This window comes from Gymnoscopelus microlampas (assembly GCF_963454915.1).
Source record: "Gymnoscopelus microlampas genome assembly, chromosome: 9".
NCBI classification, from domain to species: domain Eukaryota; kingdom Metazoa; phylum Chordata; class Actinopteri; order Myctophiformes; family Myctophidae; genus Gymnoscopelus; species Gymnoscopelus microlampas.
The window spans coordinates 21,174,284-21,191,902 of NC_139946.1; the positions used below are offsets into that span (position 1 = coordinate 21,174,284).

The window sequence follows — 17,619 nt, forward strand, 5'->3', positions numbered from 1 at the left end:
AACACCATTACTTATTAACAATTGGGCTATGTGTCTTTCATCAAAAAAGAAAAAAGGAATACATTAAAATATAATTTCATTCAAACAGAATAAGTTCATTTTCAGTAAATCCATAGCCTATTTCATCCATATTATCACACATACACATACATAATGCATGCACATACATTTTAACTAACAACTGAAAATCAGCCAAGTGTGGCTTTTTCTAATCTCCGTACAGCACGACACCTCTGTTTACCGTAACTCCTGACCCCAGCTTTAGAGCAAAACCAGTTCTGTGCTCCGAGTTAATATTGATTTGCTCCAGTGCGTCATCCCCCATTTTTAATAATTACTAATGCAGTCTCTCCAATTGTGCAGCTCCAACAAACGTTTACGGCACTGAGGAAAGACGAAGAAAACCTGTACAAGTCACGACAAAGCTTCTACAGTCCTTTAGAACAAAGTGAGAGTGGCCTATAGTGGTGATATCGAACCATAGACTGTAAAAAATGAATGGACAAAGCCACTCCCCTGCTTTCTACAGACCGAAAATGAAGCCGATTATTCCAAGACTGTGGGTCCGCCATCTTTCAATATGCGTCATATTGCGTCATATCCTGCAGAAGGAGACCAGACCATTATTGGTTGGGTAGCTTGTCAATCAAATCATCCCGCCCCTCCTAGAGAATAGCCTACTTTATCGTCAATTTTAAAATAATAATAAATGGGACCATAATTTAGCAAAACGCATATCCTGATGATTGAAAGGAGACTTTAAACTAGCGACTGGAAGCATATAGAATTTATGACAATTTTTATTATGGTAAGAAAATCTAGTCTAAAGTTTGTCAAAAAACCCATTCACTTGCGTTAAAATAAATTCTTTCTGACACCGCAGGTCGGCGCACGGTAAAACAGCGCCACTCTGGCCATTCATAAGCTTCCGTGTTGGCCTCATCGTAAATATCCAAGCCTTGGCCCTTGTATCGAACCTGTGAGTTAGCAAACTCAGCTGTCTAAAATACAGGTCATGCTAGGCTTCAAGATGTACAAGCAAACAGGAACATTCACATTCAAAAGTGATTTTTGCCTTAAGATACTGTAGTGTAGTGGTTTCGACCTCAGTCTCTGGAATAACAAGCTTTTTCCTGTCCTATAATCAGAAATCAGCTATGGTTGCCAGAAATCAGCTATGTTACCACCGAAAAAGGCAATGATTAATGCACACATTCCTTATTTCCTACATTTATGCCAGCTTTTAACATTTTACATATCTAGCGATATAAATTTGCCCTTTATTTCAAACAATAGTTAAACACAAATTTGGTTACACACTTGACAGAATTTCTGATTTAAATATAGATGATCTTCACTACCAAATCCTCTCCACAGCAGAGTTTGAATAATCAAGATGATGAGCATCTTAACCAGAGTTTATTTTTTAAGCTGAAAGCTACAGCCTCCCCCACTAAACCAGTACTGGAGTAAAGACATTTACACTACAGTACATGGTGAGGTAAGCAACCACACATCAAGCTCACTGTAATGCAACAGGAGAGGAGAGAGAGGCTGGTGGTTTGTCTCTTTCAAAAATGTTCAACTCTGTTATTGGATCACTTACTGACCTGGTTTCAGCCTGAGGCATCAGTATTGTGGCAGATTCTGAAAGAAAGTTTAGTGCTTCCTTACTCCCAAGATCTTTTGAATTATTTTCTAAACTTCTATTCTAACATTGCTCAATGATGTCATGAGTTCAGCAGCTCCATTGTATTACAAACACGCTTTTTATGAAGAGCGGCAGAGAAACCGCGTGGCTGCTCTTTTCTTTGAACCCATGCTCTCCTAATAATGCCGGACTGTTGATTGCTGACTGACCTATTAAATTCTTTCATTCTAAAGAGAAAGGTGTTCATACTCAAGGGGATATTTATGGAGACGAGGGTTTGCGTTCCATTCAGGATTTATGTAATGGATTTACTTTACCATGTGCCTCCTTTTTATTTTATTTAGAATTAAGGGGGCTCTTCAGGCTAATACAGTTCCATGGCAAATTCCCCTCCTAACACGTCAATTCATCCAATGCTGCACAATACTAGAGGCACAACTGACTTGGTTTCCAGACCTTACTGGTTTATTTCTCAGTGTACAGATGCTTTATGGATTTCACAACGAGGAAGCTCTATTCCAGTGGTTCCCAACATTTTCAGGTCATATATATACTAGAAGTTCTAGCGCCCACGCAGCGCCCACTTGACAGCGCAGATCACTGGCGTAGCGTCATGAGGGCCAGTGGGGCCATGGCCCGGTTAGTGAAGCCCCTGCGTGCCACGTATAGCTGGCCAAACTCCTGAGGAAAAAAGAAAAACTCCTGGGCCCAAAAAAAAAGAGAAAAACCGCAAACCCCCCATCCCCTTAGGGGTCCCTGGAGACCCTTGGGGGTCCCTGGGACCTACAGACACGGCGAGGGAAAACTGTGAAGCGACAGCCACGCATGCAAAATGTTGCACGTGAACTCTGCAGCCGCACTGAGGCGCTCCAACACAAACACTCTGGCATTAAGCTTCACACAACAAACATCAGCACCACACACAACATTCACCACACTAACGTGACCACGTTAGCGTTAGCTACATGCTAACGTTGAAAGTGCGTTAGCGTTAGCCGCATGCTAAAGGCTCATGTTAAGCACCCTTGGGAAGTAAGCAGTGAAATACAATGATTGCTATCACAGTAGTGGACATAAACATGCGTTATATTAGTAGCAGGCTGCAGTGACCTCAAAGTGTTGACAATATGAATGACAGGGCGATTTATTAGAGACATGACGGTGATTGTGCTATCCAGCTGGGCTCGGTGCGTCCGACTGTAATGGCGGCAGCGAGCTATGTGAGGCAGTACTTGATGCTGCTGTCTGGAGACTGGCCTAAGCATGACACGACCAATGAGAGTTAGCGCTTAGGTTGTTGCTAAGATACGGTGTCTGCCACAAAGCGTCTCTGCCTTTTGTATAAGCAATTTTGGGCGTATTTGGGCGCGCTTTTGGGGCTCGTTTGCATAGACCATGGCAGCGCTTGTTTCTCGCCCGTTTCATGGATGTGGCAAGGAAGGTGTTGGGTTGCGCTGCGCTGTGGGGTAGTTGGGGTTGCTCGTGCACGCGCATCCAGGCAGGTGCATGGGCAGTTCTGCCGATGCAACTTTGACCTAACTGTAACCTACCGAGGCACACCGAGGCACACCAGGTTGCGCATGCATGCGCCTTATTCCCAATTGTATAATAAGATAAGCATATTCGAACAGGGGACCCCCCCACCCTGACAAGCAATTGGAATTATAGGAGTTGAGGAATTCAATTTAGTTTGAATCGGTTTCACAGAAATTAGCAGATCTACAAGCTCTATGAGCTATTTTCAAAATGTTTGCCTCTTTCTTAAATCATTTGACAATGATGAACAATTTGGCCAATGTTTGAACAGTTTTTATAGTCTTTTTTCTTTTCTTTCTTTCTTTTCTTTTGGTATTAAAAAGGTCTTAAAAGTCCTTAAATTGACACTTCACTGTCATCACAGGTTGAGAACCACTGCTCTATTCAATGAAAGTGATTGCTGACCCTAGATGCACGCTGTGTTCTATAAAGGCTGTTGGACCTGGTACTTACATATGTTCTGGGAATGCGATCCACTGGCCAGATTCTGGCAGATGGTTGCCTCTAACCTCTCTGAGATGTTTGAGGTTACACACTCATTTAAACTAATTTGAAATGGTCTGTCCAACCTTGGCCTGCCACTGACCAAAAACAGGCGCTACCAGCCGGACTTAAGGGCTATCCACACAAAGCACTATAATAACTATAATGATAACTCTAACTATATTGTTCACCAATAACCGCTGTTGTCGTTATAGTTGTAGAGTGGACCATCTCGGCCATCTCCTTGAGTCAGAACGATTTTAAGACTATATATTTATAGTTATAGTGCTTGGCGTGAACGGCCCACAGCAGTGAAACAATTGATTGCTATGCACAAATGAAGCCACCCAACTCCCTCTCCTTTCGAGTGTGGGTGCAAAACATATCTGGATGTTGTGTACTTGGAGACAGCCTGTGTACATGGTGCAAAGGAGTCAACGAGAGAGATGTGGAATGGGGGGGGGGACTCTGTTTCTGTGATTAGTTTTTCTTGCTTTATGCTTTGTAACTTTTTTACTGTTTCCATTTGATACAGTATCACTAGAGCGATGCCCGTTGGAAACGATACCTGTTGGGAACGATGCCCATTGAGAACGTTGTAGCCGTTGTCAGAATAGCTGTTGTCAGTACCTATTATCACAGTACTTGGAGGACAGTTTATGATATCAGTACTATGATGACATCATATATTGATGACATCAGGGGTAGAGATGCACTGATTGAAATATTCTTGGCCGATTCCGATATTTTTCTGGTTTTAATATATATTTTCTTTCTGACTTTTTATTTTTCTGCATTTATAGATTATTTGTCCCTAGGGACACTGATTGTGTGTAATTATCATTATTTATATCAGGAATGATTTTATGTGTTTGAATGTGATGAATGTTACAAAATGAATGTTAACTAGTCCATACCCGTGGAGGGATATGCGCACATGATCTGGCAACCCGGGAGCCAATTATCCCATAGCTCGCGGGGCCATCCCACAGCTGGGCAGCCGTAACCATGGCGACATTCTTTTACATAAACACGCTAATAAACAGCTGTCAGTTGGGGAAATCGAAAAACAGGCTTCGCTGTTACGTGCACATGGTAATGGTGAATGGCTGTGCGCAAAAAGATCAATTGCTCCAGCCACTGAGGAGAACCGGGCAGAACAGATTTTGGCCTCAACACCACCACAGAGGTTTCTAGAATTATAGTAGGAAAAGGAAAACTAAATTGCGCCCCCAAAAATGTATTTTCGGAAATTCGGAATCATGACATTTGTATGATCGGTTTTCTATCGCTCATTTGGTCTAGAGTGCCATACAAGCTAGATCCAGCCCTGAAGGAGATCGCTTTCATTCAGGACTCCCCTGTGTGTCACTTTGTGTGTGTGAGTGAGAGAGATATAGAGGGGGGAGGGCAGAGGAGTAGAGAGAAAAAAGAGAGCACAGCAGGAGAGTACGGGAGGTGAAAAGAGAGATGAGACAGAGAGAGCGATAGAGAACACGGAAGGAGAAAGAGATCATGGGGAGGGTGGTTATGAATGGAGAAGCTCTAGTCTTGTAGTGTTGTAACCTTGCTCGCCTTGACAGCGCTAAAGACTAAAATTCCCCCATCACTCCTATTAATTATCCCATCTGGACCAAATAGTATTTGCAAATAAGTCTTACCTGCCATTTCAATCAAGGTGAACATTGGCTGAGGAGGAGAAAACCATTCAGATAATGGCAACTATGTTGTCAGTGTATACCTTATTGACGGTTTGTAAGAGGAAACTTTACACAGCAAAATACTAGTAAGACATGAAAAGTCTAAAAGCCCCACTAGCGGCCACTAGAAGCTGTGTTGCTCCTTAAAGCCAACAACTGGACTATAACGTGGCTTGAACCGACTGACATTGCCATCCTAGATGGATCATTGCAGAGCAGACAGGGAGGGAGGCGATTCTTCCATCTATGGAATCTTCCCTGAACTTACTGGCAGATACTTCTCAAGATGAGGGAAAGCTGGGTTAAGTTACTTCTTAGATAACTGATCACATTGACCCGAACACATGGCAGGATGTGACTTCTTCAATATCATTGGATAGCATGAGTTAGGGTGGATGGAAGTTACAGTAGTAAGAAAGAGCTAAAATCCCTCGGGATCATATTTAATTCACAACAGAAAGGGCAATGTAGAGATGGCTGTACTGTGTCAACAACACGTTGTGATACATCATTCCCCCACGATCAGGACCAGTGTTTACCTGTGGTCCCTGAGGCCAGAACCCCATGCATGGACATAGAGGCTGCATATGGCATCACCTGTCCTATCCCAGGAGAACATCTCCCACAAAGACAGCAATGCAGATCCAGCCTCTCCCATGTAACTTGTGTTCTTTGAACAAGGGTAGGGGGGAGAAAATGTTTTATTTTTATTTGATCAACCCTTCACAGATTTGAGTGATCGATAGCACTCAGGGTGTCCATGCCAATTGACCTGGATTTCAAGCTGATTAAAATATTGTATGGACAAAATGGGAGATACATGATATGTTTTCTATCACTGACTGTATGCCTGAATGAAAATCTTTGTCTCCAAAGCACACACCACCTTGGATACTGTCGAGGTGGCCAAAATCTAGCCTGGAATCCAGACGTGATTCGCTACGTTTGTCTTTTTCTCACTTTGCTACTCAGTCTGGCCAGGGTGCTATTTGACTAATATTTCTATTACGTAGGCAAGTCAGGAAGTGACTCGAGTTTTACATTGGACAACACCGGTTCGCCATCCCCCCCCCCCCCCCCCCCTGCCTGACCAATCAGGAACCGCGGTTCGTTTTCTCCAGTTTGTGCACGGAGATAGGAGGCGAAGTGAGAAAAATAGAACGCGAACGTAGCAATCAGTCTGGATCCCAGGCTAGCCAAAAGCAGGATAAAGACTAAACTCCTGGCCATCATGGACAATCCCTCTCACACCCACGTTGCGAGAAGGAGAGCTAAAGGAGATCTTTTCTGCCTGCAGCAATAAGACTGTACTGTACAACTCCTCATCTGATCGGCTTGATCAGGCTGATTAGGATAGGGGATGTTGAATCCAAGCCATTGGACTCTTAGTAGTGTTTGGTGTTTGTTTTTAATATTATAGGTTGATAGATGCCTATTTTTGATGTGTTTTTTTTGTATTATAGCATGTTTTATTGATGTCTCTATGAGAGCGTACCTATCTAGAGTTCTATCTACCTACCTACACTTTGGACTAAGGGGCTGCTGTCAGTAAACCAAGACCCAAGACAATTCCGGCATAACTGTCTCTCAGAAATATATGTGATTATGCAATGTTGTCATGGTAGCATGACTAATTATCATGAAACACTAGGAGAGGCTGACGGATTGATTAAAGATTACACTTGAGGGGCACACAAGGAATCAATTTGGCCAGTCGTTTGTGAGAGCTGGAGGATCAAGTGGTAACATATCAGTGTTGGGCCATTTGCAGAAATAGAGTCATAAACAAATCATCTCAAAAGCTAATAACACATTAGCCTAGTTGTTTTGTTTTGAAAGGGAATTGCTTTCACTGTGTTGGTTTATCATTTGAAGACTACAAACAATCTACCAGGACAAGCAAATACATCTATATTAAATATTATTTCTCATAAAGTGGAAGATCATAGCACATGTATCTGCTTAAATCACCATTGTCGAAGCTCATTTCAATGCTCTCTTTGACTGAGCCGTTCACAGACCAATACAATGAATAATATTAGTATTACAAGTATCATAGTTTTATGGTTGATTTAAAACAGTACTTTCAAGGCCAACCTTTTCAGAGGCCTCTGAAAGAGCTTTTACGGTATCTCACAAAGCAAGGAGATGTCAACTTTGAAAGTTCCAACTTCAATTAAACACTGCCTCAATGTTAACCTGTTATTGCCACAGCAATCATTCTCTTTCAAGTTTAATGTTGTGGTTTATAGCTTTTCTCTGAAAGCACAAAAGCCCATTCGATATTTTCCTCACCGTTGCAATTATGTGGATGCTCGCAGCTGGGAACCGGTAAAACATCCATTTAGCCCGCAAAATATTTTTTTCTCTATGCATCCTTATAATAGGAATGATAATAAGCATATTAAAATGAAGCTCCAAAACCACAGCATAGCATCTATTTCCTTTAAGGGATTTATATTATGGGAGCTTTTCTATTTAGGGCTTTAATTCACCGGTGCACTCAATCACTTTAGCACTAATTGAAATACATTAGAGATAGAAATACTTAATTTTGTCAAAATAAATACAGGCTATTAAATGAACAAAATAACAGATTGGGACTAATGAATGATGACAGTGGAAGTCATTTTTGTAATAGTTCACAGCATGCAACTTCGTGTCTTAATGGATTTTAGACTCAGTAACACAAGAACTACATGTCACCTCTGCAGCTAAAAGCCTAGTTTCAATTTTGTGTTGTGAGTGGAGGGTGGGGGAGAGCACTGCTTGAACTGAAGTCATACCTGTTGTGAAATAAGGACATAAGTGCACTCTAACACTTGTGCATTTGACTCTGACTGACTTTGAATCATCCTGCTTGCTATGATCTTCTAGATGGATAGGAACCAAACCCACTTGAAGCAAAAGATGAAACACATACACCTCTGAGATCATTTTCTTCTGATTCACTGATAGAGTGACCAGGTCAAAACAGTTAGGTTACTTTGGCAGGACAATGCAAGACACGTGGGAGAAGGAAATATTAATAACGAGAGTTGGGGCGGCTACGCAGCCCTCACATCTAGAGTTGGGGCCGCTACGCGACCCTCAAACCTACATCGCACCGCCAATCCGACTGATATGTCTATATGTGGATATCAATGTATCTGTCAATCATTGTCCCTTTCATGCCCATATATGGAGATCTCTGTAGTCATCAGTATATGCCCATATATGGGCATGCTGATATGATCATATATAGAGATCATTGAGGTTAGACAACACACTCCATATTTGGGCATAGCTGGATTGGGAACTCCTTATATGGTTATGGCTGAGTCATGGTGACTCGGCCATGACTCAGCCCTTAAGCCAATTTCAATATAAGGACAATAATGATAATAATAATAACTAGAAAAAGTGCTCCTCGGAGCACAGGTCTCCGCCAGGTCAGGTAGGTTATTGTGGCCTCCTGGTGGCGCTACAATAGGCCAATGTCAAAAGAGTGCCATTTGTTCTTAGGTCTTGCACTGCAATCGGACATTTATGATTTGAGGCATTTTATTCAAAAAAAAACGTTTTGCTAAATTAGACCTGCTGGTGGCGCTATAACAGGCCAATGTGAAAAGGTAGCATTTGCTCCTCAACATAGTGTGAATGTGCGCGCAATGTTTGACCGCAATCGGGCGCTGCATTCATGATTTGCGGCATTTTGTTCTAAACGGGCCACTCCTGCAAACTTTAGATGTGAATCTTAGCCAATCGGGATGGAATATGAAAAATTAAACAGATCCATCTTGACCACATCACTATAGACATCATGTGTACCGATTTGCGTGAAATTTGGATAAAATCGGAAGGAGTAATGTAAAGAAATATGTTTTACATAAGTCGGCCTCCTGGTGGCGCTATAAAAGGCAGATGTGAAAAATGCAGGGCAAACGTTTTTCCTTGACCTCTAGGGAGTGCGCATACAAAGTTTTACAGATTGGTGCAGTTATAGGTAAAAACACGAATCGGGCTGTTATAGCGGCACGATGAGGCTGATTAGAAAAATCTCAAGTGGAATTTCTTCCTCGGCATAGTGGGAATGTACGTGCAAAGTTTCACGGAAATTGCATGCTATGTTCATAATTTGAGGAATTTTGTTCAAAACGGAGCAGTCCTGCAAACTTTGGAAGCCATTTTTAGCCAATCAGGATGGAACATGAAAAATCTGAAAGACACGTTTCGTTTAATGACTATAGAGATACTGTGTACTGTTTTGCGTGATGTTTGGACAAAATATGTACGAGTACTGTAAAAAATGTGTTTTGCAAAAAGCGGCCTTCTGGTGGCGCTATAACAGGGCCATATGAAAAAATTGGGGCAGAGGTTCTGAATTGGCATCCAGGGAGTGTGTGTGCAGAGTTTCGCTGCGATCAAGCCAATGGTGCGGGAGATTAGCTGTCCACAGACGGACGGACGGACGGACGGACGGACAGGGGGTAAAACATACTCTCTCGCCATGCCTTTCGGCCTGGCGGAGACAATAATTACAACTACAAGAAAAGTGTGCTCCTTTCTTTATTTTACCAATGACCTTTCCCAACAGCATTTAACAAAACTAGAATTTTCGCAATTCTGTGAAATTGCAAAGTGTGGTTGCGCCGATGCCGGTCGCGAGTCGCAGTCGATTCCCGGTGTGATGGCTGACTCAGCAGCCACATGATGGGCTGGCCAAAGCAATGGGGATCAGCTGCTCCAGATCTACAGCTAATCGGGAGAAATTGGACTGCACCACAGTCCCTCTGTACCATGGGGTGGGGCAGGGGTTTTCAGTGTGTGTTTCAATGGTAGTCTTTGTCTTTTCCCCCTTTTGTGTTAATAGTGGTCTGACCCGTCCCTATATATGTCCACCTCCTGTGTCAATCTGGTTTGTTCAGTTTTCAGTTCAGTTGTGTTGTCCAGTGTCTGTTTAGTTATTTGGTTTAATTTCCTTTGTGTTGAGCACATTTGTTTTGTCAAACCATTTATAACAACAACGAAAAAAGAAAAGAAAGAAAAAGAAAGAAAAAAAGAGAACAATGTTTTAAAACCAACAAAGTTTTCCCTGTGTCTCTCCTTCCGACCAACTCGGTCCCTGACACCCGGTTAAGCCGGTCAATTTGACATTATGGCCCGAGTGTGGGAAAAATAAACTGTGGGAGAAATTGCGCGCCAAAATAAAGCTTATCTAGAATAATAAAGTCGGAAGAGTACTATTGTCTGGTTGCCCTATTCGGGCAACCACACTAATAAAGGACATTTCTGGTGCTATTTTCTACTTTTTAGGAGTGCTGCCTTTATTTTGTACATGCCCCTCACCTCAAATTCATACCTCATTGACAAAACAGAAACTACAGTCTAGGGAATTTCTAGGCATTCTAGGCATTTTGTTTTTAAATAAAAGAGGGTAATAGAGCAAAGTAGTATTTTATCATGGTCTTTGAAATGCGGGACATTGTTCTGTTCATGCGGAATGCGGTACAAACATTCCATTTTTGAAATAGTGCTACAAAATGCGGAACGGGACATCACCCAATTCCCTGATGGAAATCATGCCTTTTTGAAGTTAAATTAACACATGCTTCAAGTAGCTTCACTTTTCCTTTCATCAGGGATAGCTACACGGCTCATTAAACTGTCATCTGAAGGAGGTTTTGGCAGCTTTCAACATCCTGCCAAGTGGCAATCGAACAGGATTCAGGTTAAAGACTCTGGACAATAGACATGATCAGAAATGAGAGCTTCAAGAGGATACTGGAAAAGTATTTCTGTGATATTTTGAGGAGGTAGTTGGCATGAAAGCCTCCTTGGCCACCTCACTTGCCTGTCACCTAGTGAGCTGAATTGCATCAATAGTAATGCACATTGCAAATGTATGCCAGTATAATGAATCTGATGAATACTTTAAGAGCGAGCTTCCCTAGGGCGATAGCCAAGCTGGCCCATGATAGCGTGCATACTCCAAAGTGTTCAGGAGAGCTATACCTACAACACTGGTCTAGGAATTATCTTTGAAAGACTAACTACATTATATTTCAGCTATTTGACATTGTTGTTGTACTTGCATTTATTATTTAAATAGACCAAATTGCCTGATTATCACAGCAACAAACACTGTTTGACAGGCATCACAAATAAAATAAACCAAAGTCTCTGCCTCAGAAGACCAGTGATGTGTTCCAAGGATAAGCAGAACCGACCTCAAAAACTCAATAACATAATAACAAAATAAAGTATGCTCTTGATCCCATGTCATGTTTCAGAATTTTGCAAGGACATGTTGTGCACAAGCACTGTGAAATAGAGCAACATTGCTCTGACAGCGACATTGATCGCATTAAACCTGCGTCGGGGATAACGCACAAGAGGACTTTGGCGTTTAATCAGCAGTGACAGATTCAGGTGAGCCCCCAGATGTGTCATACGAGGTAAAAACAGGTTTTCTCCAAGCGAACATATGAGGCTGCAGATATGTGGCAGCTGCATGACAAATTCATAGCAACTCATATCCGACACTACTCAAAAATGAGCTCTTCCTAAGTTCCTGGCTTAGTCTCGGCTGGCTATAGTGTAGTAAAAAGCAACAGTGCTGAATTGCAGAAAATGAATAGTATGTCTTTCAGCCATGTCTCTTGTTTATAGTCAGTGTAAAGTAGATAAAGAGCACAATTCTTCCTTTAATCGTATCCCATGGAGTCCCTTAATATTTGTAACTTTTTTGCCTAACCTACAGTAGCATTTGTGCTGAGGTGTACGAGTGCCAATGGAAAATGTCAAGACCTTTCAGAGAGTCATAATAACAATACAATATCAAAACGGTGATACATCACAGCTCTTTTGGCCCTGGCTCCAACGGGAAAACAGCACCAAGCGTAATTGTGCTGGAGCAGAAAAGATTTTCATCAACTGGTGTGTTGTCATGAGGCTAAGGTGTTACATTTATACGAATTTCAGACTTTGAAAATAGTGACAGGTCAATTTTGCACCATTATGGAGTATAAGGTCTCTGGTGCAGCCCTGATATTGCTGCTGAGGGCCAACTGTCAAACTAAATAACGAAAATACACCTCGATCTTTGTCTTACTCATGACATGGCCTTGACGCTATTTTCTACTTTTTAGGAGTGCTGCCTTTATTTTGTACATGCCCCTCACCTCAAATTCATACCTCATTGACAAAACAGAAACTACAGTCTAGGGATAAAGTGCAGTGTTGCAAGACAAAGGTCTTGTGGTGTGTGTGTGTGTGTGTGTGTGTGTGTGTGTGTGTGTGTGTGTGTGTGTGTGTGTGTGTGTGTGTGTGTGTGTGTGTGTGTGTGTGTGATAGCCATTTGAGTCTACTTAGGCATAATTTTCAGTCGACTAACTCTGCATTGTTGATTAAGGCTGCTTATCCATATGGAAGAGGATTGCTACAGATACCTTGTGTTTCCTGACAGCGATTCCCAAATGGCTGTATTAAATTCTTGGCCAGATGAGCCATTCATTTACTGGGGAAATGTCAAGGATTTCTATCTGGTTGAATGGAGATGACATCACACATCACAGCAAATATTATGATAATGAAGGCCCACAGAACAGGTTGAATGCATTTTAACACATTTCTCTGTACCTTGTACTAACATGCATGGAAATGGCGTGCACGCTGTGCGTTCACTCATGCAAGGCATGGCAACACAAACCAAGCATAACTCATTCCAGATAGAAGGCCCTTGTTAATAGCTAAAAATGACCCCATTAGGAGAATGTCCAAGCTCTTAGGTCATTAAAAAAGATTAAACGAAAGATGATACACACACGTAAGCCATTCCTCTGGCCCCGAACGCTCAAGCTGTATGCCTATAATTGATATGGACCCATTGACCAGAATAATTCAAGGCAGCAGGAGTAACACACAGTCACACAGCATTAAGACGGAAGAGGTGGAAGCATATAATGAACACATGACAGTATGGATGTGGCTCTCAGGATTCATTCTACAATCCAAAGGCAGTGACTCTAATTGCATGCTCCTGGGTTTGTCACCGTTTGAGTGTGCTCACATTTTCTGCCCACAATCAGCTTTAAAGGAATGGCAGAAATTGCTTTCTGATAATTTGTGGTACTGATAATAGAGCCTTACAAATAAAACAAGCACAGACGCTGTTGTTGTTTTTTTGTCTTGCAATGCCTAAAGGAAATACGGTATGAGTTTTCAAACTAAATGCTCCTTTTGCTGTGTAACAACCTGCTACAGCCCATGATGCACAAACACTTGGGCTGAATATACTATGCAAATTCAAACACATCTCGCCATTATGGTGACAGTGATGAGCTGCAAATTGATGCAGGGCAGAGATGCAAGTGGTGCAGCTTCAGAGCTTTCCAATATGCATCATCAGGTCAACAGCGTTGAACGTACTGTAGATAACTTCACAGTGGCTGCGTTCACATGGAAGGGAACCCATCGAGTTTCCAAACAGACCTGGCAAATAGCTGTTGCTGAATTGCCTCCTTAATTGGCTTTGAGGACCTGCAATGAATGGACTTCCAAAATGGTTTCTCAACCCATTTTCCTCAATTTCCAGTTGCTGTTTACTGAGGCAATGACCCGGTTGTCTGGAGAGTGGCGCCCTATTTGAGGGCAGAAGTGGATGGGGGGGGGGGGGGTGAGTGTGTGTACACATGCCTGTGGGTGGGTTGGGGGGTTACAGTTGTTTGTTGAACTGCCTCACTGAAGAGGGATAATCTCTGGCCCATTGAACCATCAGGATTCAGGCACTGCTTCTGTCACTGATCACAGTAAACCCAGATTGACGGCAAGGAATTAAGACTCCCTCTCCGGAGAGACCGTCAGAAGCATTAGGCAGTATGATGGGACAGCCCCTGGGCACAGAGGGAATATATGGTAAAAATAAATAGTGAGCCCCACTTGGCTTGGCTGTTGCTAAGGTAATTCTGTGATGAGCACCGTCACATGAGCATCATGACAATGTGACACTTTGGTATCTAATGAAATGGCTGATGTCCTTAGGGTCACAGCAGGATGCCAGACACTATTCGTCCTTCCCAATGGTGATACAGGACATAAGCCTATGATAACACACATACAGTACAAGCCCATAGCTGATTCAAAGTTGAGGCAGCTGCTCGGAATTCAGGTCCACACCCAGTGTTTCTCTGAGTCGACAGCCCTGAGGATTCGTATTCAAATGGGGCAGGCATGCCCCCCTCAGCATTTCCTCAGAATTATCAAAGATGAGGAATATCTTTTTATAACTGAACAAAACCTGCCAAATACATGCTGACAAAACAAGAATTATACAGTAACCACTCACATACCACAGTATAGCCTAGTTTTACAATTGTATCATAGTCCCTCCAGAATTCTGCAGGATTCAGATTTGAATAACTACTAGGCTATCTGCTTTTTGCAATATATTGTTTGAAACATTTCTGTGTGAAACAGTTGATAAAACAGACATGCATAAAAGTCTAATTATGTTGGCTTTGATACTTAAAATACACTCTTCTGAATTCAAGAAATAATAAAAACTGTGCAGTTGCACAAACTCCTTGAGGGACTGGCACAAAAGGGGCCCTTGACAGTTTCATTTTCTATCCTAAACAGGCAGGTGCCTTGTATGCAAATACGATGATGGGAGGAACGCAGACTCCGGGCTAAAACACTGCTGATTGAATCTGATCCGCAGCTCTGACATTCTTCTTATATGAAGCGATGACATCGCATTTTGTGCCAAGTCGAACTTGTATTATAGGTCGAAATAACGGGATATAGTGTTTCTGTGTCACAGAGAGCACATATATCCCGTTTAGAACAATCTACAAGGCTGTACTATATACCCCATAATCTAAAAAGACAGCGGACGAAACATCGTCCAGGCGGAAAGCGAGAGTCAAGTTGGGGAGAAGACTAGCCTATACACTGACCCACTACACTGCCACTACTACCAAAACATGAATACTTGATGAATAAACACATTGCACGTTGTTATGTCGAGAGAAACTACTCTACAAACTTCGTATAATGGTAGGTCTGTGGCGAACTACGTATTAATCTTATAATGATTACCCAGCGTCCTGCACCTGCTGGTGCACCGACTACCCCCCTGCAGACGAAAACAACGACTATAGACTGGCTTGGATGGAGGGAGGAAGGGAGGGAAAACAATAGCGCCACACACACACACACACGGTCTTATTAGTGTTTCTATAATACTGCCGCTGTGAAATGTTTTTACACTGTTTCAAATATGCAAATGATGCGAAACAAAGCATCGAACGGTCGTGTTTGGGGTGTTTTGTGACGCTTTCTCTGTTACTTTTAACTCTCGTCTCCTCCGGCGGAGCAGCAGGGATGGAGCCAGAGAGAGAAGCGGGAGAGAGGAAAGTGAAGTAGATGCGTGTTGTCTAAAATATGTTCATGTCAAGGACCCCCAAATGAACATTTCATTATCCAAGGACCCCCCATCTGAAAATATGTTGTGCCAGGGACCCCCATAAAATATTTGTGTTGTTTTTCACTTTTTCCCCAAGATTCGTTTTTTTTTTTTTAAATAGCAGATCTACAAGCTCACAAGACGTTGCAGTGAGCTTGTAGATGGGCTATTTCTCAAATAGCCGACGTGTATAGGTTTAAAGTGCTCATAGTCGCTTCTTTTGGGCTTGTTTTCATAGACCATGGTTGCTTATTTCTCTCACACAACCTGGCAACACTGCTGGTTGTATGTTATGTTTTCCTACCTCAGCAGAGCCGTGTCGCCTTGTCTGCTCACCACACTCTCCACCGAGGAATAGTCCACAGTTTGTCCGCCGGCGGGCAGGCAGGACGGCAGAAAGCAGCACAGGCTGAGGATGATCGCAGTGAGCCACTGACCGGAGACACACGCATCCTGCACCGCAAACATTATGTCCATCGCAGCGGTGGTTGTTCGGCGTTATTACGTTTCCCCCTTAAAAGTCTTCTTCTAATCTCACAAAGAAAGAAAAGAAAAGGAAAAATACAAAACCTTGTCCACTCCAAAAAAAGGCAGCCGTTATTTCCACCACTTCGTCGCCGTTATAGTTTCCCCCAGGTTTGTTGATCGTGGTGTAGCCCCACTGTGCGAGGAACTGTGTGTGTGTGCGTGTGTGTGTGCGTGTGTGTGTGTGACTGTGTGTGTGTGTATGTGTGTGTACTGTATAGTCTCCAGTGGCTCTCTACACCATCTAGTGAGGAGATGTGATGTAAAATGGGAGCGGACGTAGAGGCAGCAGCAGACAACCCCCAGGCTCTGATCCTGTTGCCATGCGGCCGTTTCCCCGGCAACCTGTTCCCAGTGGCTCTCTTCTTGTTGGGTGATGTGATGGAGCAGTTAAATCTGGTAGGTATTGATACGACAACAAGAAACCCTGAGAAAGAGCAATTAAAGATATCGATTTGGAGAAGCACCCCCTGTTCGGAAATGAGCACCCTGAGCTTTTTTTGAGGAGGCAGTGTGGTGGAAGAAGTTACTGGTGGTGATGATGACGCATGTATATATATATATATATATATATATATATATATATATATATATATATATATATATATATATATATATATATATATACACACACACACACACACACACACACACACACACACACACACACACACACACACACACACACACACACACACACACATATATATGATATAGTGTGATGAGAGAGAGAAGAAGGGAAACAGTCCAAACTAAAAGCATTCATAAGTGGCAAATAATAGGCTATATTTAGACAGAAGATACACAAAAGCACTGTGATGAAATATTCCACACATACCATACTGTACACACAATGGTCTTTCAAAGTTTGCTCTAGATAATTTGGAACCCCCGGCCCCCTCCCTTGCATTGTCCTACTCTGAGCCCCTTGACTTACCCTACATAAACATGCTTAGTGCATGAGTTGGCACAGCCATCACCATGGAAATGACACACATTTCTCTCTGAGGTGACATGTTAATATTGGCATGATCCCGTTCAGTTGATGGCGCAGATGATGTGTCTCAGTTATAATACCTCATTAACATAATGTCAAGAGTGAGTCCCGCAGGGATTTACATACAGTAATAGCTCCGGAAAAAGACATAGAGTGTAAATTCAAGTTCAACAAGGAGAAAGTGTTCTTAAAGTGGAATAACAGATTTTTACTTTGTTCTTCAACACTTCAGTCAGTACTGCTCTGACTAATGAGAAACTTACTTACTCAAGCAGGAGAA

The 17,619-nt window shown here is 42.4% G+C and overlaps 1 protein-coding gene across 2 annotated transcripts in view; it reads right to left on the reverse strand.

The window, feature by feature from the left end:
* The window catches only part of negr1 (neuronal growth regulator 1), a 203,260-nt gene extending 186,808 nt beyond the window's left edge, over positions 1–16,452 (reverse strand). For both annotated transcript variants that reach the window (XM_084066297.1, XM_084066296.1), the window contains exon 1: positions 16,122–16,452. In XM_084066297.1, coding sequence (XP_083922423.1) covers positions 16,122–16,294 — 173 coding nt within the window. In that variant the 5' untranslated portion in view covers positions 16,295–16,452. The remainder of the gene's footprint in view (positions 1–16,121) is intronic.
* Positions 16,453–17,619: the final 1,167 nt, after the last annotated feature.